Source organism: Bombus affinis, chromosome 8 (assembly GCF_024516045.1).
Source record: "Bombus affinis isolate iyBomAffi1 chromosome 8, iyBomAffi1.2, whole genome shotgun sequence".
Classification (NCBI taxonomy): domain Eukaryota; kingdom Metazoa; phylum Arthropoda; class Insecta; order Hymenoptera; family Apidae; genus Bombus; species Bombus affinis.
Window position 1 is genome coordinate 10766299 of NC_066351.1, and position 24437 is coordinate 10790735.

Below are 24437 nucleotides of genomic sequence, written 5' to 3' on the forward strand. Positions count from 1 at the left end.
TCGAACAACTTATCCTTCGACCGTCCCAAACGTAAACCGTTAACACGACCTCTGAAGGATCGAGAAAAACCGTCCATCCAACGTGAAAATAATAAAGGCAACGAGCGAGTACAGCGTCAGGATGGAATTGGGCTCGTCAAACGGTTTTTTCCCCCGCGTGGTTTCGCGCTTTTTCGTGTTCGGTACCACGAAGGCTCCCTTGTCGGGCGACAAACGACAGCCGACAGACGACAGCACGAAAAAGACGACCTACCACGCGCTAGAAGGCGCTCCCATTTAGGATGATTGCCCCGATTTTATGTATTTATACGCGTACTGTTACGACACCACGCCGCTTTCTATAGCTGATATTCGTTTCCGTGGCGCGGGTCAAGCACGAGTTTAAAATTCCTAACGCGACGCGATAGCCCGCTGAAATATCATGCTGGATTTCCGCGCGCTGCCATCCATTGCGATACAGGTCGATGTGAAATATGCACGAGACGCGGAACAAAAATCTGAACGCAAGTGTTATCAGAGGACTCTTTCACGTTCGTACAGCGACTCGGTGATTTTCAACAGTTGGCTGTTTTTGACGAGTATACTCGTCATGAAGAAATGGCAATGTTTCGTGTCACGATGAGCCCTGTCGGTAAGAAAATTAAAAAATAAAGCAGTCGATTCATTACGACAGTCACGCGTGCTATCTCTACGTTCGACGAGTATATTCGTCACATTTTAGCTACGCGCTTTTCAAAGAGGTGGCAACAGCTAAGCGGTTAATCGGTCCCTCGCCCTTTGAAATCACGAGATAGATTTAAAACCGCTGTTTATGGCAGATTCGTCGTATTTACCGATCCTTTCTTTCTTTCTTTATTTTTGATCTTACGCGCGAATTTGATCATAGCGTACCTTTATACGTTTTATCGTGAAAATATCAGCGATTAAAGCTTTCCGTGTCAAAAAGATTTTCTTCTCCTGAAATAGACGTTCGATCGTTAAATGAATTTAATCGCGAATAAATTTCAAGGAAAGTGAAAATTAGAGAAATGATACACGGTAAGACGGAAAGTAAGAAGGAATCGTACTTATACACGCACACGCGTCCCGTATAAAGGAGCATTATCAGGAAATACAGTGGCCGTGCATGCGTATTGCAGGCACGCCAGGCACCACCCTATAAAGGACATTGGCGTAGGGTTCTTCGGTTATTCCCAGAGGTATTAAGAGAGAAAAGCGTTTCGCATGGGCACGTGGCGGTGTGTGGTTGCTCCATGACTGGTTGGAGGAAGAGGGTCACCTATGGTTGCTGGTACACCCAGTCCCATGGTACGGTGACGACGCTTTAATATTTAATGCGATTAAACTCATTTCGACCCGCCTCCCGTAATTGGTTTCTGATTAACAGCCAAGTTTTAAGTGCATTGCCCGTGCATGATAGTTATACGCGTCCTGACGCTATCAACTAATAACCGTGAGTGCTCTCCTGTCTGTAATGTGAACGCTCGCACGTGAACCGCCATTATTCTTGCATTTATAATTAGCCTTGCATTTTATTAATTGCACCGCTGGCTCGTGTTCGCCCACGAAAATTAGCGAGGAAATTTTCGATTAACGCCAATCGGCCAAATAATTGACACAGAGCCATCGATTATTTCTTTCTTTCGTCGGCTGGTCAGCTTCGAAAAACAACCATACGCTCATAATCAATTTCGCGGCAAAGGACACACAGAGATCAACAGAATATTCGCGGTCGCGCAATTTCTCATAGAAATATCGATTTTGATTTTCAGATTCGAGGAAGACAGGAACAAAAAATCTTCGATTTGAAGATTTTCAGCCTAGCTAAATTTTGATAGATGGATCTATTATACATAAAGACGTAGAAATTTATATGAAAAATTCTCTACATAGACACGACCTTGTGTATATGTTTCTCGTTCTTTGAGAAAAAGAAGAAACCTTATTATCTGTTATGTCAAATAAATATTCAGACTTAATTGCTAAACGAAAATTCAAAATCGCCTGTTTCGTCGAACTCGACAGTCGTAATGTCGAAACCAGTAATTCCCCTCGTTCCTGGCTACGATGTTTGGTATCTTGTATTCGGTGTATAGCGAAAATAGAAAGTCTCCAAATTCAGGCGGTGAATTGCAGTTGGAGATAAGTTGTCCATAGGGATAATCCATGGACTCAGCAGGTGTCTCTATTCGCCAGGGTTTCACTCCATCTTCCGTTGACAGACAAAATCCCCTACGGCGTGCAGTACCAGGCCACCGCGATCTATCCTATTGACCGTCTGTCCAATTAGGACAGCGAAAACTTAATTAACCGATCGGATGGGCCCGATGAAAACTGGATGCGCCGCGGATGCCCGCGAGGAGAACTCGATAATTAATACAAATCCAGATATGCTGGCGGTCCAATAAAAACAATTTGCCCGTTAACCATGATTGATGAACGATTACGCTTTAAATCGAGCCGTATATCAGCACGGAGGCGAACTATACACGGGATTGAATAATTGATACCGATCGACGATAGGAACCGGCTGTAATCGAACCAGCGGAAATAGATACGATTGAAAATCATTGGAAGACAAGTTGTACCGAAGCAATAGCACGGATGAGGCAAGAAAAAGCGCGTCACGTAAAGTTCAGCGACGCTCGATTCTACGAACACCATCGTCGTTCTTTTCGCACTTTGACACGGGACTAAATCGAATTTAGAATTCAGCAAGGCAAAACAGAACGAAAGTAAGAGGTTTTGGAAGCGCATCGTGGAAATGAACAAGGTATCGGTTGGTTTCCATTTCGTGTTCTTAATCGTATTAGTGACGTCGGTTACTGAGTGAAAAAATAAATATGTATCCTTTGCGACTTGACGTTTGTTCCATTTATTATCGCGTATTGGGACTAAACACGATTTTGTTCCATTTCCAGAAATACAGCACACCCTTGATGTTAGTCACAGCAGACCAAATTACAAACGCGTTAAAACGATAGACTATTACTTAATCTCTTTTACTTTCTTTATTTTTATTTTTCTTAATTTCTATTTACCATCTGTCTGAGTCCAATTCAGATCAAGCAAACGAATTATTTGTAATTACTTTGGTGCTCACCTTCGAAGATCGTAAGTTACGCGTGGATCGCGCGTTTACGTTTCTCGAAAGGAAGAAAATTAAAGAATTAGGGTAGAGGTAATTAAAAGAGGTGATCGCAAGGTCTCGGTTAGAGTGGCTCTTTATTCGATAATACGTGTAATCCAGAATTAATTAAAGCTGTTAAGACGACAAGAATAACATCGATAATTAGTAATTGTTATTAATTGGAGTAGGCTGTCGATGGAAATGATCGATGATTGTATTTTCAGAGAAGCTCCTTTTTCCAGAAGTAAGCAGATCACAAGGTACCTGTAACAGCTGTAAGGAATTCAGATTTTCGTTAATGATACAAAGTAGTTGCAATCGTCGCGTTCTTCATTAACAAATCCATACTGCTGCGATAAATATAGAAAGATTCATTTAGAAAAAAGTTTATCCAAATACAAGAATATATCACGATTTCAATATTTCACGAATAATTTCGTTGCCAAACAATGCTCGCTTTTCCTTCGGTTCTGCTTACCTGGTTGTTAATATTTCCTTGAAACAGCAATCTCAGCTTCTGTAGCTCGCAATTAACAAGGGCATTATCCAATTGGCCTGCATTCTTGTTGGCAAAATTTACTGTTTCCTCCAGCATGGACGTGGACCTTTTTCCATTTGTCCAGTCAGGAGTGTAGTGGTACGACTGACATGTAACCGTCATTACGGTCAGCGACAAGATGAACAGAATTAAGACACGGGCGTTATCCATCTGTAAGAATTACAAAAATTCGTTCGTCAAACTATAGAAAGAAATATTTCGTCGGCAAAACGGAGAATTTCAGAATGATGATATGTACTGAGGTGGCCGTGATTTGTGTTATGTATTTATTGGACGTGTGTTATAGTTGTGGTAGTTGGGCGTGGTCCGTTGTAATTGTCACTGGGGTTAGGTTAGGGTTAAGTCTACTTGGGGTTAAGTTGAGGTTAGGTTGGGGTTAGGTAGATGTCGCTGCTGGGGGGGGGGGTACTGCTGATTTTTCCTCCGTTTTTTGTATGAGGTTTTTTGGTGCGCGGGAGTAAAATCGGTTCCGGTCGCCGGGAATCGAACCCGGGTTCCGAACGTTCGCAACCTAAGACGTGTTTTTTTTTTTTTTTTTAGCTTTGTTTATTAATTCCAGGTTTTTTACATATTTGTTTTTTTACATGATTTTTTTTCCAGAATAAACGCTGAATTCCAATTGTAGGGTGGTACAGGCAAAAGTACCGATACGCGACGGTACGACGTAGCCATGCATTATTACATTTTTTTTTTTTTTTTTTTAAGATTATTATTGTGCCCCAAATTCAAGCCGCTGTTGCTCTGTGCTTATGTACTATACTTTAATCCATGTCCTGAAAGCCTGGACGCAAAAACAGGACTAGTCTCGTCGTACGGTGCAGTCTCGTCGTACGGTGCTTACGTCCCACCTACGACACAGAGAGAACTTTTAAACGAGCAACTTAAGACGTTAACCACTGCGCTGCCGTCGTCCGACACTAGTTAGTGTCGAGTGGTGGTATTTGGCTTGTCGAATGCCGCCACAGTACAATAGTTAATTGCTTTTATTTTCGCCAGACTTTCCGCTCTTATTTTCGAAAGAAGCTTAAAACGGATTTAATTGAAGCCACGAAAGTTGCTGTATCGCGTAAACCAAATACCGTTGTACCGTTTCATAAATCGAAACGAAAGCGTACTACTATAGACTATGGACTGCTATCGGGCTTATTTCTTGGCGGCAGGTTCGAATTAGTTGCTTTTTCTACCATCGAGCCAATGGAAAAGGCAGCTTTATCCGCCGATGTGCAGCGAGCGCGAACGTAAAACAATGGACACAGTCCAAGCGTCACGGATGACTTGTTGGATCAACGATCCGTTCCACGTCCGACAATTTAAAGTCCCATAGGCCAGACTGTTCGATGCCCGCGATCACCTGTTTTACCTTTACGTAATTTACTTTGATAACGCAACGAATGCGACGTAGCTGGTTACACGAGCGAAAAGAAAATTAGTTTTCAATTGAAATTCTCATTGCATGCTTTTTTTTATTATTATTATCGTTACGACGAAATATTAAAAATTAATGGAAAGAAACGAAACTTTGTAAAACTTTGTAAAATGCTTTTTGATGAATGCACGAATTGGCGCACATGGTCGCTATCAACGAAATAAACATAGTTGCGTCGAAAGATTTCATTTCACGAATCGGTATTGGCTGTCTATTAGCGAAACGACTCAACGTTCTTCCGTAACTTTCTATCTTTCTCTTTTCAGAAAATTGCCGTCAGGCTGTAAACCACGCTTTACGACATTTTGCACACGTTTTTACGCTATCGACGAAATACAGAAGGAAAATGCCCAGTTCTTGAGCAACGATTTACAATCGAACATGGTATTGCACGTGATGCAACGAGGAATTAAACGGAACAATTGGCCATTGTGAAACTCGTCGGCGCAATTTTCACCTCGTGCAAACGAAATCGCCGATGGAACGTCGCGAAGTATAATGGACGTGGTCGTGTGCACGGGACAACTTGAATACGATGGAAATTTAATTACGAAGCGCGCACATTTAATTGCAATATCTTCGCTTAAATCTTTTGCTATCGACATCCTAATTTGTTCGTTTAACGACCACTCTGCAATATTTATTTCCAGATACCACGCTATCGGAAGATTTTTATTCTATCGCCATACACATAATACTGTGCTATTACTATGATTTATTGGATCGGTGGGAAAATAATGTCGATTTTCGTCGTAGCCTTTTAATCGTAGGACAAACGATTGGCTCGTCGCTTTTCGTGTTGAGAAGCAACGTAAAGTGATTGACCGAATAATAGAAAATATTCGACCGGTATATACTTTATCTCCTTGTACCAAAATCCTGATTATTCGATCAATGAAAAATACTCGCGCGACATATGATTTGTTCTTTTGGAACTTTGAAATTTTCCTCGACTTTCTGTCTGATTAATCGATACACCGAATATTCGCATACAATTTACGGTCTATCTTTCTGAATGCTAATCGTGGTGTAGCGATTCCATTCAATTTACTGACCGGCTACTTGGTCGCTCAATTTTATTCGAAACTTCGCATCGTACACGCGATTCTGGAAACTTATATCTTCCGAACGGAACTACCATATGGGAAGGCAAGCTTTGAAAATATTCGATGACTACGCGCACAACGAACTCATTCCATTCGTCGTTTTCCAAATTAGCTGACCGACTGCTGCTCGATCGGCCAGTTAATCTCGCGAAATGATAACGTGAGAAGAGAATGACGGCTGTCGAATGTTACGGTGCATTTACTTAATATTCACGCGTCTCAATCGAAACTGCTTTAATGGCTACTCGTCTGCAAGTCGATTCCTCTTGCAAACGCTTCGGAAGGCCCGATGAAGAAAGAGAACGAAGAAAAACCAGTCGTTTATCTGGCCGTTCGCCGACATCTACGTACACGCGGCGTCACGTGAGGTTTTTTCGAAAAATTTTAGAGTACCCTCGTACATTTCCACGTGCTAATTTTAAAGGAACCATTAACGCTACCCGCGTCCCCGGTCATTAAGATAAGAGTAAGTGCTACTAAGTGTCCCGTGGATAAGAGACGTGACCAGCATCTCTGTCGCATAGAGACGAGCCATTTTCGAGCGTGTCATCAAAACGACGCGAAACAGGTCCCTGTGTTTCGCATTGTTCGATCTTGGACGATGACGGCAAGTATAATAAGATGGAACGTTTATTCCAGCGAAGGACTTAGTTGGCGACCGATTAAGCTGTTCCGAATATGAACTCATTTAAACGAGAAATCCTAAGCAGAGCAGAGAATCGACGAACTCACGCTGTACCTATAGACCGCAAATTATAGTATGTGGCTAGCAGTAAACCAGGTGCTTACGTATTTGTCATCCCACGTATTCAGATAAATGGAATATCCGAGTATCTATGATTCTCCTGTGAGAATTCAATTGCTACGAGTCACTTGCCAATAAATTGATTATAAAATTCAAAAATTTGGAAAGATCAGGTTGATCTTTGTATTTATTTATGGAGGATACCGCGTCGCAGAGTCGAGTATAATTTCAATGAAATCGATCACAAACATTAGATGTTTACGATTGATATCTTAGGGGATAAATGAAATTTCTATTTTTCTTCGCAAATTCCTGATTTTCTTCCTTTTACAAAAATGTTTCTACTCCCCTAGTTACTTCGACAATCTCGAGAATTCTCGTTACATCTGTCTGGCTCAATCGAAAATTATTCTTTGTTACAATCGCGTGCAATTTATTGTTTCGACGATCGTTAGACTCGCTCATCTTGCTTCAATAAAAGTGCATTTATTACGTATTATTTTGCATCCTGGCGTCTCCATTACCCGCACGCGGTTCCTTAAATTTGCTTCACGAGAAACGTAGTCTAATTTCCTTAATTGTATTCCCTCTTGTTTTTCCTTGCCTCGCTATATCTCGCCAAAAAACTATTTTGAAACAACGTTTCTGTCCTACCTTATATAATTTTACATAATTTATTAATTATGTCAAGATTAAGCAACTTTGTATCCATTCGAGATTCATTTTTTACCGCAAAGTTAAACTCGAAAGATCGAGATTATTATTCGGCGATGCATGATTTCGACGAATTCTTACTAACGAGTAACGATAACGATAAATGAAACACATTTCGATTATATTTCATCAAAATTTTCCACAAATATCTAGAGTGCCTGATTTTTATTACAAACGCTTAATCGATATAAGCGAATGAATTAAAATAGCTCGGTGCAACTCTGGCGTCTTTAAAAGATGTTCTTTGCCATTGTCGGAAATTAGGGGATCTCGTATAATTGTTGCACGCGATAACTGAGTTATCGATGCGGACGAAATAACGATAATACACAATAGATATACTGCATAAACGTCGTGAAAATGTGGCCGCATTTTTATTATGCAATGTGAATAGGGCATAGACTAAACTGATAACTAAGTCCCAGATTATTTCATTCGCGATAGAAATACCATGTAGACGTTCCATATAATTGTAACTTAGATTTTGTTTGCTTTACGTTATGAATAAGGTAGACGAACGTTATGAATAAGGTTATCTTACGAATTATTTAAAGCGCGAGATATGCAGGCAAACGAAATGATAATATTTAAATAGGGTTAATGTTACCTTAAAAGCTCTGATACAATGTCCGAACGTCTGACAAACACCGGAAGCACCTCGAAGAGCACAATATTGCAAATTCAAGATACTGTGAACCATGATCCTTGCAGGCAGCTTTATATAAGGAAATTCTCTCATACCCTTCGTTCGTAAAACTCATTAAAAGACCCCTTCTCTTAGTCGTTTACAGTGTTATACTATATTATTAAAAGTTTGGGATATCTATAGTTCCTATCAATAAGCGATAACGAAAGCAACAAAGTCGCTAATTATCGTTAGGTAATATCATAGTGAACTGAGCAAACGGTAGGAAATTTGATAATATATCCTCATTGAGAAGCAAGGAGTTTCTGAGGGGTCGTTAAAACCTTGAAATAATCATCTCGCTGGTAATTACTGAAAGAACAAACGATACGTATGGAAAATTTGATTTTAAGACAATGGAATGAATACTCCTGCGGAAATGTGATTTTCTCGATTCTTTGCAACTGTCAGAAATCTTTTCTATCTTTTATATTTTTTAATCAAGTGCGATAGCTGACTGTTTGGTTTGACAAACGTTATATTCGTGGGCATTAAATAATATATCTGATGAAACAAAGACTACAAAGTGGAAGATGATATATATAAAAGTAAAGATATAAAATAAATGGAAAAAAATTTAGGAAATGATGCCTGACTGCAGATTTCTATTTAAAGATCTATTAAAGGGAAGAGAACGATCGTCTCAATCAGGTATCATTGGGTAATTGAATGTAATAATAATATACAGGGGAAATTCGAATTACGAAAAATGAAAGCTGGTGGGTTCGTTGCATTAACCTTGCGACGCATCTTCCATTCGGCCAACTCGTCCTTTGTTCCCTTGGATGAATTTTTTTGATGAAGAAATTTCAAATAAAGACAAGGGAGGGGACAATTGTCTGATGATTATGTGATAAAAAGTGGAGAAATACTTTACTCAAATCATGGATCCAAAATTTATCTAATCAAATAGAAAATAGAAAGTAGTAGAATAGTCTTTGAAAGTGTTAAAATTCTGAAAACTTTCCAACGAAACTAATACGAGCCCAACAGGTTTTTATTTTCAGCGATATGAGTTCAACGATTGAGCAATACTCAACATACACAAGTTTGACTGTATATTATTATTATGTCATCCGATAATATATAATGCGTTGAACTACATTGAACGATAAGATTTCCAATAAAAAAATTGACAATTTTTTTAAATATATCGCCATCGGAATTGATCGCCAAATATATTCCAAATATCAGTTTTCTAACTGGTCTGGAAGTGAATAAAATTTCGCTTACAAAATTCCACTAGCCAGATAGAGAAACAGACAAGTAAGCTAGATAAAAGCGATTAAAAATCAATTTCATCAATTTTATCAATCAATTAAAAAATCATTTCACAGAAAAATGTATATAATATTATAGTTATTAATGTTAAATAATCTTATAGGTATTAAAGATGTTAATAAGTATATTCCTTTTAAGAATAGAATCAAAATTTTAATTTTATATGTACTTAAAATTTATTGTTAGGACAATTGCATTATTTCGACGGATGGAAACCTAGTGCAATAAATAAATACATACATACATACATACGTACAATATTATTTTATTACTTCAAATTAATTAAACTTGTTAACATGATCTTCTTATCTAACTAGGATATTACATTTAAATAAATTATTGTTCTTTTATATATAGAATTAATTTAAACAATAAATTAAATATCCAAATAACTTATCATATCAGGACTGTCATTAGTAGCTATTAGTTTTTCTGGTAGTATATATATCTACATATATATATATATGTGCTACTACTTTTCATATAAATAAATTAATTAAAAGGATGTCATAATAACATTGTCAATGAATGTAATCAAATGTTCGCTAAACTAAATTCAATCTAGACAAATTAAAATATTAAATATAGAAAATATAATGAATTGTGGTCCTATATAAAAAATAGATATAGGAAAAATACTCTGTTTATTGTTTAACAATAACATTTATTTTTCAATCATTGATAAAAGCTTCATGTATAAAACAGATCTTCCATACGATCGTAATATCTTTAAAGTACACTCAGTCTCCAAAGTCTACTATCATGTTCTTTCCAACTGAGAGTTACATTTCTTACACACATTCATGTTAGAAAATAGTCAAAAATATGAACTTTATGTCACTTTTATAAAGAATATCAAGAATTTAAAAATATTTCAAACTTGAATCAATTAAAAATCACGCTATAATCTTGGTACAATGAAGCAGTTCTTAAATTCTTTACACGAGCTACTGCTGTTAAGTTGAATAAACTTAATGAAACAGTGATATTTTAAGAACATAATATCAAAAGACAAAATTCGTAGTCTTCGTTATGCGTTCTTATTATGCATGAACATACTACTGAGTATTTATTCATTTACAATTATGAAAACATGTTTCATAAAAGGAATTATATTATTAATTGTCCTATCCAGTGTATTAACAAGCCTGTGCTAATGTATTCATCTATTAAGAATATTCGTACAGCTTTCTATGGCACAATCTAAAATATAAAGTCAATGGATGATTTTAATATCACAATAATCTCATCTAGAAAACTAAATAAATAATTTTGAATAAGTTTACAATCATATAATATGGCGCTGCATTGTGCCTAAGCAACTGCATCTTAAATTAAAATTGTAATCTATCTTTTTCTTTCTACTAAAGAGGAGCTTAAACATGATCTTCGTTTAAAAAAAGATTAAATCCAAATACATATATATATATATATAATATCGAGTTGCAAACTGAACCTGCATTCCTAATTGAAAATTCTATAATTTATGCATTTTTATACAAATTTCATATAAAACATAAAATTATTATATATATTTGCACGACCTATATTTGGAATAAATCCATAATTAATAGTTTGAGAATTACACTTCCTAAAAAATTTTTAAACTTACGCAACATATATTAAACAATTCTTCTTTATCAAATAATTTTGTAAATTAAGATTATAATTACTTATGCAGTAATTATTTCAGTCTATTATACAAAGTATTATAAAAACAAATCAAATAAATTCTTCTTTGTACTTCTATATTCTATACCTTATAAAATAAAGAAACTCTAAAATAAGTCATTCATAGTTATATAAACGTAAAAGCATAAAAATAGAATGGTGAACGGTTGCCCACAACTTCTTAAAAATAGATTCAACTCTAAGTTCAAGCCTAGTTTACTTATTTATGTTTGCTTTTACTATATACCTATCTAAATCAATAAAAAAATATAAATTTTACGTATATAAAATGTAATATATACGTTTCAATAATTTGTCTTTTATAACTTTAATGAAATACTACATATTCTGTATTTACATTAAAAGTATAGTTAGATCATTGCTTCATGAAAATTTTAATATTATCTTATCTACCATTTTTTATCAGTTTACAACCCAATATTTTTATCAGTACTGGTATATAGAATACTATCTTTGGTTAGCTCATCTATATATGTTTTAATTGTAATAATGCTCTTTAAAAAAGATAGTATTACTTTCTAAAAATTAATTTGTAACACAAAACTAATATTTTTGTAAGTTTAAAAATGTTTGATACGTTCGTTTTGTTGCTTACATAATCCTGTAATGACAAATTGAAAATATTGCAGTATTTTGATGGTGTAAACAAGTTGATTAATCAAACATATTATCTTGTCATTAATATCATCCAAAATGTTACATGACACCTTCATTGTACACAGTGCACATTGAAAAATATTCAGTCTACTTTCACACATCACTCGAGAAAGAGTCATTCATTGTCAAGTTAGCTGAAGAATTTCTACTATCAGCTGAATTCATTGCAATATAACGTCTTCTAAGTATTTCTTGTAAATCATTACATGGACTGTTATCACGTTTTATACGAAGTGGTCGTCCTCCAGGTGATCTAAGAAAATATACATAATAATCATAATAATCATAATATACATCATTCATTTATAAACCAATACAATATATAAGTGTATAAACAAATAATTATAAATGTAAAAAATAATTTACCTAGAAATTGGCTTTAATTTAACGCTGTCAATGTCCTTCAATACATCTGTCATAGATGTTTGAGAAGCAAATGGGCCTCTTTTGCGATCTTCAACTTTATGATCTTGTAAACTTGCTCTTCTTGCAATATGAGGAGTTGGTGGTGGTAGTGGTGGTGGTGGAGGTGGGGGTGGTTGATGTGACTCTATTATATTTTCACTATCCATTCCATTTGTTAAAGAACCAGTAGATGTATCTAAACAAAACTTTAGTTAAAATAGGTTTGAAACATAAATAATAAAAAAGATATTATTTATATACATACGCCTAGATTGTTTATTACTTTTAACTATTGCTGAAACTTGTTCCCTAAGTTCTTGAAGCTCCTGTTCCAGAGCAAGTAAACGAACTTCAGATCCAAAACTAATAGGCTCCAATAAATCTGGCCTGACATTAGACATTCTAATATTGAAACATTATCAAATTAATCTGTTGAATTAGTGGAAAAAAGAAATTCAATAAATGTATATAGAAACCTTGCAGGACCATATCCATTTGTATCTGCATAATTATTACTAGTTTCTTCGTTAATCATAGAACTTGTCATTGAATGTAAAGGTGTAACACTGACATATATTTTTGGTGGGGGTTTCAAAGGTAACATTGAACCAATTCTACGAACAATGCTCCTTCTTTTTCCATAATATTTTGGTGGTTCATTTATCTAAAACAAATATTAAAGTTTTATTTATTTAAAAATAGATAAAATTGTTAATGAATGAAAAAGCGTAATTGAATTTCTTTTAAATATCAATTTAAAATAAGAATGCATTTCATATAAATTTGTTAAATATTACTAGTTAATGAATTGCATGGTTAGTAACACATGGTAATCATATACATACTCGCTTTCTATACAACAAAAAATAATTTCTTACCTTCGACATTATTTTTCGTTTTTCTACAAATTTTTTATTTTGTTATCCAACTATTGAAATGAAATACTAATGTATACCGTACATTTAATAGAGTACATCAGGACCATCCAAAATTCGAAATTAAAATAGCTTTCTTACCATTGACGCAAGGCCAACATCTGACGACAGGTTGTCGTAACGCGAAAGCGCAAACTCCAATGAAAAGCGGCTTTAAGTAAAACAATTGCAGTGCAATTACAGTTTTTATAGCAAAATTCATTACAATCTTTGTTTATACTTCTTTGTATCTGTAATTGCATTCATAAAATATTCTTTGTATATACCAATATTAATTACAAACTAGTCATTTCTTAGAATATGATATTACTGTTCATACACTTAATATTGTGTTTCATTTATTTTTATTATTTTCCAAAATCATAATATTTATTCGTAATAATAATTATAGATAAAAGAATGAAAAAATTTATAGTAAATAATTATTATTTATAATACTAATTAAATAAAATAATTTGTAAAATATCGATAGTAATTAATAACCATGAATTTTTAATATCAACGGTTGAAGTTATGATACTGTTACTGTTACAATAAATAATTATTTTCAAATAAATTAAATACTTTACAAAAGTTTTCATGCTTTTCTAATTCTAATATCATATTCATGGAAAAATTTTTAAAATTTCATGGATTAAAATTATTCAATGAATGAAATTAATAATTTAATTTAAGAAATATTTACATGAAAAATGTGTACTTCCAGTATCTAATCATTTAAGGAAAGTTCTTTGTAACAGTAATTTTATTTGCATTTTTTAATATCACGTTCTATTTCTGTACCAAAAACTTTTAACACATTTGTATCATATACATATGTTTGCTCCTCTTTTTCCCATATGATAAACAACAAACAAATCATGTATATGTGTATATAAATATATATATATATATATATATATATATATACATACATCAATTTGTATATATACACACATACGTAAGTTGTGTATATATATTGTGTATATATATATATATGTACACATACATACACATACACAATCGATCTATGCAAAATAGTAACTAGTTTAATATACAATAAACTTTGTAATGTCCATTTTGGCATTTATCATACAAACTTTATATGGTAATTGCAGAACACAGATACTTATTATATACTTATTTATATAATATTTACATTTACAATCGAAGTCACATTCTACAAGATTGACCCAATATAATTTAGGATATTGTGTATATCCCAAATTGATTTGATTTAAAACATATGTATTTCTTGTGCATTCTATATGGCACATAATAAATCCAAATTTATGTAGTTTTAAAATTATTTTACAGAATATGCAATATAATTTGTAAACATGTTACAAATAGAAAACAGAGTATACATACATATATAGTTTTAAGGAAATTAAGATGCTATGAATTTCTAAACACTATTTGATCTATTACCACTTCCATTGTTATTAACTTTGCTATATGACATGTATATACACTGTTATTTATACAATTTTATATACATATAAGGCATAGATTAATAAATAAATTTAAATGAACAAAAATTTTTGTATTGCAATTGTTTCAATAATATTGTTATAGAAAAAAATAGATAGTTTCAAAGAACAACAGTAAGTTTTACATTTGCCAACTTCTTTCCTTAACAAATTATAGCATGTATGTACTTTAAGAAAGTCAATGTAATACTATTGTATTTAAGAAAAAGATTCACTTTTATAATTGTAATTAGAAATTATTTGTTAACCATTATTTCTTATATTCTTATTTAGAATACGAGTTAAAATTACACTGTAAACAAATAGTGTAATATATATTATTTGTCAAAATATTCATTTACATTGTTACTCATGGCACATATTTTAAGTACAAAAACATGAGAAAACAAAACTGCAATTACAATAATGAAAATTATAATCCTTTACCTAAAAAAGAACAATATACCATCATTGTACTGTCGTAGTGCACAAGAAATATGCTATGTTTAAATAGTATATATAAAATTTACATTCATTAGAACCTTAACAGAATATTCTGTCACAACCTCATTAGGATAAATGGTTTGCGCAGACTGTTTATCTGTATCATACAGTTTTTCTTTTTTTTATAATTTCACTAATTTATTTCAAATAAAAAATGAAACGAAATCGAATTTTTCCATAAGCACCAGTTTAACAGACTTTAAGTATTGTTCTGATATAATCTGATCATCATATCACTTTTTCATTAGATAACTAATTCTTTCCTAAAATGGATTTCATATAAAAACATTAAAGCTCACTGCATACATGTTCAAATTTTGTGCAAAAATATCAAATGTAGTATGAATTGGATTGCCAGGTTTGTTGGAGTGAGAAATTTGTTCACAGTGTCTTTTAATATATATATTCAATCTTGAAACCTAAAAGTTTTCATTATAATTCATCGTCGATATGTTTACTTTTGTGTTTTTGTACATCGACTTTTTTACTTTTAACTTCGTTTGTATATTTTTGACTATGTTGCAATTTATTTTCATCTACAGAATTATAATTTGAATTGGAAGTTTCTAGTTCTTGTTGAATATCAATGGACTTTGTATTCCCTTCTTCTTTGGATATTTGATTTTTACATTCTTTAGGCAGTTTAGAAGGTATACTTTTATAATTATTTAAATGTGGATCAACCACTTCTTTTTCAATCTTTTGTAATACTTCACTATTATCTTTTCCTATTGTTTTAATGTTCTGAGAACTTGTTTGTGCATCTGTTACTTGGAAATCATTGTCAGTAAGTAAAGATTCTTTGTGTGCTTGTTTGTCAGCACTATTATTATTAGTAACTGTTTCTTTAAAGTCGATATTATTTGATTGTATATTTTCTAAAGAATTTGTAATTTTAATAAAATCTACCAAAGAATCTATATTTTTTGTAAAGTCTTCAATTTTATTTTTTATAAATTCAATTTGATATTTTATTCTATTTTTTAATGTATCAGCTTTACTTTGATTTTGAGAGGAAACATTCAAAACTAGTTTATTTGAATTAACTGCTTCTTTACTTGTATTATCTGCTATGTCTCTTGAAACATCAATATGTTCTTGCAATTTTCGAATACTATCTTGTTCTGAATTTTTCACAGCTTTTTCTATTTCTGTTAATATAAAGTGTTCAAAGTCTTCAAATTTTCCTACTTTGACATCTTCATTTCTTTTAGATATTTTAGAAATATCATTAGGTTTCATTTCTGACTTACTACTTTCATTGTTATCCATCATAAATTCTGTGATCACAGAATCTTGCTCCTTAGGTTTTTTTAATACATCCAATTTTTCAAAATTTTTCAGATCTTTCTGCCAATTATCAATTATCGTATCATAATAAGAATTTTTATCTATCATCGACTTTTCTAAACTTTCTTGCGCTCCATCAGCTAATATTTCACGATATTTTTTATGCACGGCTTTATTAACACGATCTAACAAGGCAAGATGCTCTCTAATAATTTCATCTTCCATGTCAAAAATACCTGGTAACAACTGTCTCAGAAACTTAAAAATACCAGCTTGCGCGATATTAAGTTCGAAAATCTTGAATAATTGTTCAGTATTTGGACTCCCAGATTGCATTGTCTGCAATATTGTTGTAACCTTTTTCATATTTAAAACCATAATATCCATTTTTGTTAATAAATATTGTTTCAACAATTTTTGTTTGATAAAATCCATTAATTGGTCCATTTTCATAATGGACGGATTTGGTACAACTACAGCTAATTCTTCTAAGAACCACGCAACTTTATCTCGCAAAGATACTTTTAATATAGTACCATCCCCACCTCGTGACTTTACTATCCAATTGTAATAACTTTCTAATATAAAACTTCTGATTTGTAAGCCTGCTTTCTGTTTTACATCCAAATATATATGATTAACAAAAACTTCTTTCAATTGTCGCCATTGTTTCTCTATTAACGTACTATCCTCCGATTCTTTCGTAAGTGGAACAGATATGTACGACGAACTGATTCTTACTTCTCCGCCAAGCGAATCTTTGATTATTTCAGCACGTAGATCGTAAAAAGAGATTATGTCCTTTTCTTCTCCTTCGTGTTTAAGCTCAGGAACTAGATCCAAATTTGTCCCACTGCTTGGAGATGTCTGTTATAAAAAAATATCTCTCGAAGTTTAGTTTCATTTTACAATTGCAGAGAACAAATGAAAAATATGATTTTAGAAAATTATATATATAACGACTAATGATCCGAAATACAATTGGTACGAATGTACTCCTAAATTATTGCATAATAAAATAAAAAAGGAAATAAGAACATAAGAAAAATATAATATATATAGTAAATATAGAAATCAAACAATTTAATATCTTAAAAAGTATAAAAACTCAAATAACAATTTTTATTACATAATGTTAAGCGTAAGTAAAAAATATCTGTATATCAATATAAATATCGCAAACAATAAGAAAATATTTTTCTAAATAATTAAATATGGGTTTTTATGACTAATTTGAAAATAATGAATATTTTCATCTTATATATAGATATTATATATATATATATTACATTATATTATATTATATTATATTATATATATATATATATATATATATATATATATATATATATATATATATATATATATATATATATATATAAATACACACATAATATAACATATTCGTAATACGAATGGGAGACCCTCTCTATAGTAAAATAATCATGAAAATAAATATAACCAATAACTTAATACCGCTTCATGTGAATAAAAATCCAAAGGAGAACATACTCAATGATAATAACTGCAAAACACCAAGAAATACAGACCTGTGGTGTCATTTGTCGTGTAAGAAAAGATTTTAACGATCCCTTTAACCGTTCGAACATTGATAAATCGGTGGGTGCTTTCAGTTGTGCATCTTCTTTTGAAATGTAATTGCCTAGCAGAAACAAAATAGGTCAAATATTTGGAACAACAATAACAAGAAGCATATAATAGGAGAAAAGAGTTACAATATCCTACCAAGAGTAACTGTAAGATCACCGTTTACCACGGCAATTGCTTTTAATAGCTCAGAAGCCTCCATGCTAAACAAAAATACAACGGGAATAGTTACGTCGTCCACTTCTTTTCCATCTCCTGACATTGCAAATATAGGCGAAGTTGCAGCACTAGAACCATCTACATTATCCAACACTATTCCAGCAACAGCACCTGCTTGTTGAATTCGTCTTGCCTGCAATAATATTTAAATAATTAAATAAAAATTGTTTCAAAATATATTCACAATATGGATGGAATTTGTTTACCTTTTCTATAAACATACAGTTACCCCGACCCATTATTGCTATCTTGCCTGCAAGTTTATCTGCATTATGAAGATCGGTGCATGCAGCAGATGGAAATGTAAAAACAACTTTCCCAGTTACTTTATTTAAACCCTGTAATTCTAATCCAAATTGCGCTGGTCCAGCCAACAGAGTAATTATTTGAGGTGGATTCGTGTTTGGTTTTACAAACGTGACAGCTTGTGGTTTAGCTTCAGTTTGTTGGGATTGCATTTTACTTATTTCAACCATTTCTTGCATAAATAATAAACCTTCTTCAGAATCCTGCGGTGTTTTTGCCTATAAAATAAATATAAATACTTTTACTTTGTAAATTAAGAAGATTATAATAAGTAAAATGTTTAAGTATATTGATAAATACAAAGAAACTTTGCTTTACATTAGAAAATGTATGCAACAGTTGAACACGTCCATCTGCCAAAGTTAAAGCCGTTATTCCCATATCACTCAACAACCTTAAATGTTCCCAATTATTTGCCTACAATAGAAAATAATAAGTTTTAGTGAGTATTTAATACTTCTGTTTAATACAAGTATATCTTTACCTGAAATTGTGCAGCGCTTAATCTTCTTTTTAATGCATGCCTTGGATACACGTCTTCAACCATGTTTCTCAAAGGCTGTCTTACTGATGCAGGAAATAGGTGCAAACTATTAGGGCAAGTACGGTCCATTTCATCCACATGTACGATATCTCGCTCAAAATCTTGCTTCATTTTATAAATTATAGACATTTGTTATACTTTAATCTTATATTTTTATGTTATTACATAATTTTTATTTTTTGCAGTTTAACCATTTATACTTACCGAAGAAATATTAGTTCTTATAGAAGCAAGTGTTAATGGCAATAGATGTCCCTCGGTTGTAAAAATAAATTCATCCAAATCTAAAAGTAGTTCGCCTGGCTCCGCGAATAACAGAAATAAGTATTTAAAAGTTTCTGATAATACAAAGCTATCCATTGTATCATCATGCTTATTAGTTCTAACATCTGATACAGCTGCATAACCACATGGTACTCTGGCATAAGTTTGCAGACTTTTGAGTACCTTACGGCCAACTCCTAAATAATAATGATCGCCAGTAGCACGATACAGGAAGTACGTTGATTCTAAAAATTCTGGCCTTAACGGATGATGCCCCCAGTGTACCTAATTATAAATTAAGAAACATATGTATCAATATTAAATTACAGTTTATTTATTCACACAAAAAGATAATAGATGTATTAATAACCTGAAAGTCAGTAGTAAATGCTTCTGGTATAAAATTATGTCTCTGCATAACTTGATATAACATTTCATGCGTTTCTACAGCTGGTTTGATATCACCTTTTAGCACCTAAAACAGTAAAATAAAAACAGTAAAAACAATACAAGTCAAACATATATAGACATAAAAATCAAAAAGATGAAAGGCTACCTGCAAACCAGGCCAAAAGGCCAATAAAGCATCCATAAAATTTTTCGAGTTCGTATTTGGCCTGTGCATATGTACATCCAATAACATTGGTCCTTGGCTTACATACTTCATTACTGCTTGATAATGTTTATTGAACCGTCCAAGATATTTTTCATCACCTATATTATGACCAAAAATTTAATTATATCACAATATATTTCATAGTAAGTTATAAAACTACAAATAATGTAACAATAATTACCCAATAAAATGTATGCTTTAAGGCAATACTCATAGTAGGAATCTATACCTGCTCCTACACCAGAATCTCTTCTTACCCAATCACCGGAATGTACATTTAACACAGACCCCATTAAATCAGTACCACGATGACGCATTTTCCATAAAACATCCATCGCTTTTTGTGCTTTTTCCTATTACATGTAATATTACTATTATAGATAAAATTTTATAACCACTTTTATAAAATATTACAAAACATCATACTTCAAAAATTGGTTCTCCTGTTAACCTTGACAATGCTGCCATTTCTAAAATCATACTACCTGCACAAGCAGTACATGTTTCTCGTGATACTTCCAAAGGTACACCTTTCATACCATACTTCAAATTTATCTAAAAAAGATTGTATTAATAAGTATTTTTTGAAGAATACCCTTTTATATATCATTACAATTAATTAAAGTGTTATTACTCTGCCATATGGTATCCCTGTAGTTGTATTAAATGCAGGTAAAAATCTATATCCTAAATCTTTGGCCAAATTTAGAAGTTCACCTCTATACCATGGCATTATATCAGCTCTTTGTTGTAAATATTCTGCTAGTATGTGACCACTCAGAAGACCACTGTTGAATAAATTATTTTAGAAAGTATTAATTATTGAACAAATAAATATCTATATAAACTGTGGCAATATAAACAGCTGTTAAACATCGTACCCCAGCATTCTAATATTAGTTTCAAATAGAGAAACAATAACATCAGTGTCAAAGCTAACATCTCTGACAACAAGTTTAACTGCATGTTCAAATTCCTCTAAATCTCCTAATACCTAATACATATTAAATAGACAAAAATTAATTTAATACACATTTTGTTAAATATATCACTTTAATATAAGAAATATATGTAAACATTTTCTTACCACCAAAGTATCCAAGGTATCAACCAATGTAAGCGAAAAACTGAAAATAGTATGTAAAAACGGATATATAGTCTTTTAATAAATATTTTGATAATAAATATCATAGTTAATACTAAAATACTAATACTACTTGTTGATATTAAAATATAATAAATCGCCTTTATTTAAAATATAATTTATAGAAACAAGTTATTTTTCAAATTTTTATTTTGCTCGAATATAAGAAATAAATTTTTGTTCTTACTTTCCCAATGTAGAATCTATATCACCTCTATTTGGTTCTGATCCTCTGTATCTTCCTTTACAACTTAATGGCATTAATTCATCAGCAGGATACGCATTATCCTTAAACACATATTTATAAATAAATAAATTATAAACTAAGTATATAAATTACAAAATACTAACTTTACCTGTTTTAATAATTTCTTAAAATATAACTTATACATCTAATTTACAAACATTAAACAATTATATATATACAAAGCCTCACAATACATTTTACATTTACTATTTTACCAACTTTATATTTTATACATTTTATTAATGTTTTAAGATATTCATTTTATTTATTTTTTACTAAGAATTTATAAAACTATGTAAAACAAGTTTTTTTTGTATAAACTTTACCATATAAGCATTATATGCATGACAAAACATATCTCTTGCTTCTTCCCTATAAGTAAATATAAAAAATTATTATTTTTGTACGGATATTATTACTTTTATATGTTCATACAAACTTTAATGTTTCTCGTTCTTCTTTACTCATATATTCCAATGGGTCATCTTCAGATGCAACTAACAATGCTTGTATGCTGCATCCAAACATTAGTAATCCCCAAATAAGTAAATCACAAGCCATCTTCCTTTGCATTAGAAAATATACTCCTTTTGATGTCAAGATTTTGTATTTGTAATAGCACACATTGTTTTTTATTATATTTTGTAATTTATTTTGTCAGAGTATCATTATTGCATGATAACAAAATAATGTGCTCTAGTGCAAATTGTATATGCACCAATCTAACACGTTTGTTACTGATAACTTTATCTTCCTGTCTTCTGTAGCATTTTTTGGTAATTATCATATAAGCACCATAAATTTAATAAAAATACATATTATCACCAATAGAAAAGAAATTTACACTATTTAATTATTAACATTTACTAAACGTAGTTTTAAATATATGTAGAAGAATTAGCAATTGAAAAGTTAAAATAAATGTATATTACTACTTGTTTTAGGTTATACAAGTTCTTGATTATTTTTGAAGCAGGTTGGTGATGTGTCAAAATATGACTGGCAAATAGTGGCAGAAATATGTAGGTTTAAATACGATACAAAAAGAGATAAATGGGCAAGAATAACAGCTGATTGCGTATTTTCATCAAGGCCAGGTGATGTGGCTACTGTCAGTTTGATGTTCAAACGATTTTCCACCTTGGACTATGATATATACGTGTAGGTTACACACCATATGTTTCGTAATTTATCGTACGAATTGTGTCGAATAAAATTTTTCTAAAATTAATTTGATATAATTATTCTGTAAGCTGTATTTTGAAAAATCTCAACAAAATGTAGTAGATTATTTATAAACAAGATAATAGCATTTTTTCTGAAAAGCTAACCTCCTAAAGTAAAGTGCAATTGAATAGGAGAAATCACGTGACTGTCACTCAATTTATCATAATAAATCTTAAATTTAAATTCTTATAATCTATTTTTACAGCGTGGAAAATTAATCCAGTAATTTTCATTTTACCCATATTTTCTTGCTTTAGATATCATAACGAGAACAATTATAAAATTATTATCTTCGTAATAGAATATAGTCGTATTGAACTGCGTCTTGAGATTGGAGTATGCATAAGTCGGTAAAAGCCGGCATCAAGAGTAACGTGCAAGGAAATTTTAACACAAAATCTTGACAACAAAATCATAATTTTTTCAAATTATTTCAATTAATAAAACAATCGGATAATATTATTAAAAAATGAAACTTTTAACACATAATATGTTAACTTCAAAATGCTTGAAAGGTGTAACTGTTGGATATCCCCTTGGGATTGTTGTAAGTTTTACATCTATATACAATTTTAAGGTTAATTTAAATAAACCAATTAAAACATTTTATAATAACATAATTTGCATTAGTAAGGAAGAATTTTTTTATATAAACTTGCAGGCAAAAGGTATTAAAGTGTCAGAAGTAGATTTCAATCCAGAATTTATTGCAAGAATAATTCCAAAACTTGATTGGGCTACACTTTGGAAAGCTGCAGAAAGTGTAAGTTATTACTCTTTTAAATAAAACTGCTAAAAATCTTTAATATACAAAATAGTATTAGTACTTATGTCTATATTTCTTATTATATTGAATACCATATCAAATATAGAAGCTTGTATTATATATTTTGCTTTTAATAGTTAATATAATTTTAAAAATAAAGTTTTTAATATAACAAAAAAATTGTTGGTTTACTCACTAAAAATTTAAAACAAGAACTCATAAACTTTTAATAAAATATTTTTATTATTTGTTTTATGTATAAGTAATAAAGATATAAATTTGATAGCATATATATGTTAATAATAATATACTCTATTAATGCAGATAGGTCATGTTGGAGAATTACCACAGACTTTGATTCAAGATTTTGAAACAAATGAGGAATTTTTAAAAATGGTTCATCATATATTGTTGGAAGTTGAAGTCATTAATGGAGATCTACTATGTCCAGAATCTGGCAGAAAATTCCCTATTAACGATGGTATACCAAATATGCTTTTAAACGAAGATGAAGTTTAATGATTGATATTGCAGTAATCAAATTAGACACCATCTGTATCTTTTCTTTTTACAAGTATTAGACATTTATATGTTGTACATAAAATGTTTTATTCTTTTTTATAACATATATAATTTGACTTGATATCTTTGTTATTACAATTAGTATAAAATGATGTAATATAAAATCACTAATTAACTATATAAAAGTTATAGTAAATTAAATAAATATGTAAAATTAATCCTATTACTCTTTTTTAACATCTTGTTTAATAATTTCATGTTATACGTCAATATCTAATAGTTTACAGAATAAGTTAATAATATAATATATATATGTTATCTATATATATATACCATTATTATATGGATATAAAGAATGAAATATTATAAACTGATAAAATATCTCCCTCTCTTT

At 31.4% G+C, this 24437-nt stretch overlaps 4 protein-coding genes across 6 annotated transcripts; 1 reads left to right on the forward strand and 3 right to left on the reverse strand.

The window, feature by feature from the left end:
- Positions 1-3206: 3206 nt before the first annotated feature.
- LOC126919649 (pro-corazonin-like) lies at positions 3207-8396 on the reverse strand. The gene is made up of 3 exons (XM_050729129.1): positions 8288-8396; positions 3609-3839; positions 3207-3403 (listed from the first exon to the last, which is right to left on the reverse strand). Exons 1-3 carry the CDS (start codon positions 8378-8380, stop codon positions 3293-3295), a joined length of 435 nt encoding a protein of 144 aa, XP_050585086.1. The 5' UTR covers positions 8381-8396; the 3' UTR covers positions 3207-3292.
- Positions 8397-10289: 1893 nt separating this feature from the next.
- LOC126919537 (mitochondrial fission regulator 2-like) lies at positions 10290-13597 on the reverse strand. 3 transcript variants are annotated; one of them, XM_050728893.1, is made up of 5 exons: positions 13279-13597; positions 12877-13064; positions 12666-12787; positions 12362-12596; positions 10290-12248 (listed from the first exon to the last, which is right to left on the reverse strand). In XM_050728893.1, the coding sequence occupies exons 1-5, from the start codon at positions 13285-13287 to the stop codon at positions 12089-12091; spliced, it is 714 nt and encodes a 237-aa protein (XP_050584850.1). In that variant the 5' UTR covers positions 13288-13597; the 3' UTR covers positions 10290-12088. The 3 variants fall into 3 exon arrangements, with proteins under 3 accessions (XP_050584850.1, XP_050584852.1, XP_050584849.1); XM_050728895.1 differs by having other exon boundaries at positions 12684-12802; XM_050728892.1 differs by having other exon boundaries at positions 12666-12802; positions 13279-13582.
- A 465-nt stretch (positions 13598-14062) lies between these two features.
- LOC126919526 (ER degradation-enhancing alpha-mannosidase-like protein 3) lies at positions 14063-22384 on the reverse strand. The gene is made up of 17 exons (XM_050728869.1): positions 21968-22384; positions 21855-21900; positions 21469-21569; positions 21225-21264; positions 21019-21131; positions 20772-20925; positions 20564-20692; positions 20319-20490; positions 20078-20235; positions 19892-19996; positions 19462-19806; positions 19198-19362; positions 19032-19130; positions 18614-18931; positions 18327-18540; positions 18131-18243; positions 14063-17447 (listed from the first exon to the last, which is right to left on the reverse strand). The coding sequence occupies exons 1-17, from the start codon at positions 22099-22101 to the stop codon at positions 15723-15725; spliced, it is 4131 nt and encodes a 1376-aa protein (XP_050584826.1). The 5' UTR covers positions 22102-22384; the 3' UTR covers positions 14063-15722.
- Positions 22385-23153: 769 nt separating this feature from the next.
- Positions 23154-24261, forward strand: LOC126919539 (multifunctional methyltransferase subunit TRM112-like protein). Its single transcript, XM_050728897.1, has 3 exons — positions 23154-23302; positions 23417-23518; positions 23846-24261. The coding sequence occupies exons 1-3, from the start codon at positions 23225-23227 to the stop codon at positions 24038-24040; spliced, it is 375 nt and encodes a 124-aa protein (XP_050584854.1). The 5' UTR covers positions 23154-23224; the 3' UTR covers positions 24041-24261.
- Positions 24262-24437: the final 176 nt, after the last annotated feature.

Coding starts and splice junctions, on each gene's coding strand:
- LOC126919649 (XM_050729129.1), bottom strand. CDS start 8,380: ATGGTTCACAGTATCTTGAATTTGCAATATTGTGCTCTTCGAGGTGCT. Junction 3,840..8,287: donor ATTGTATCAGAGCTTTTAAG/GTAACATTAACC, acceptor TAATTCTTACAG/ATGGATAACGCCCGTGTCTT. Junction 3,404..3,608: donor AAGGAAATATTAACAACCAG/GTAAGCAGAACC, acceptor AATTCCTTACAG/CTGTTACAGGTACCTTGTGA.
- LOC126919537 (XM_050728892.1), bottom strand. Junction 12,597..12,665: donor AAGTAATAAACAATCTAGGC/GTATGTATATAA, acceptor AGTTTTGTTTAG/ATACATCTACTGGTTCTTTA. Junction 12,249..12,361: donor AAATTAAAGCCAATTTCTAG/GTAAATTATTTT, acceptor ATATTTTCTTAG/ATCACCTGGAGGACGACCAC.
- LOC126919526 (XM_050728869.1), bottom strand. CDS start 22,101: ATGCAAAGGAAGATGGCTTGTGATTTACTTATTTGGGGATTACTAATG. Junction 20,491..20,563: donor CAGGAGAACCAATTTTTGAA/GTATGATGTTTT, acceptor TACATGTAATAG/GAAAAAGCACAAAAAGCGAT. Junction 20,236..20,318: donor TAAAGCATACATTTTATTGG/GTAATTATTGTT, acceptor GTCATAATATAG/GTGATGAAAAATATCTTGGA.
- LOC126919539 (XM_050728897.1), top strand. CDS start 23,225: ATGAAACTTTTAACACATAATATGTTAACTTCAAAATGCTTGAAAGGT. Junction 23,303..23,416: donor GATATCCCCTTGGGATTGTT/GTAAGTTTTACA, acceptor ATAAACTTGCAG/GCAAAAGGTATTAAAGTGTC. Junction 23,519..23,845: donor TTTGGAAAGCTGCAGAAAGT/GTAAGTTATTAC, acceptor CTATTAATGCAG/ATAGGTCATGTTGGAGAATT.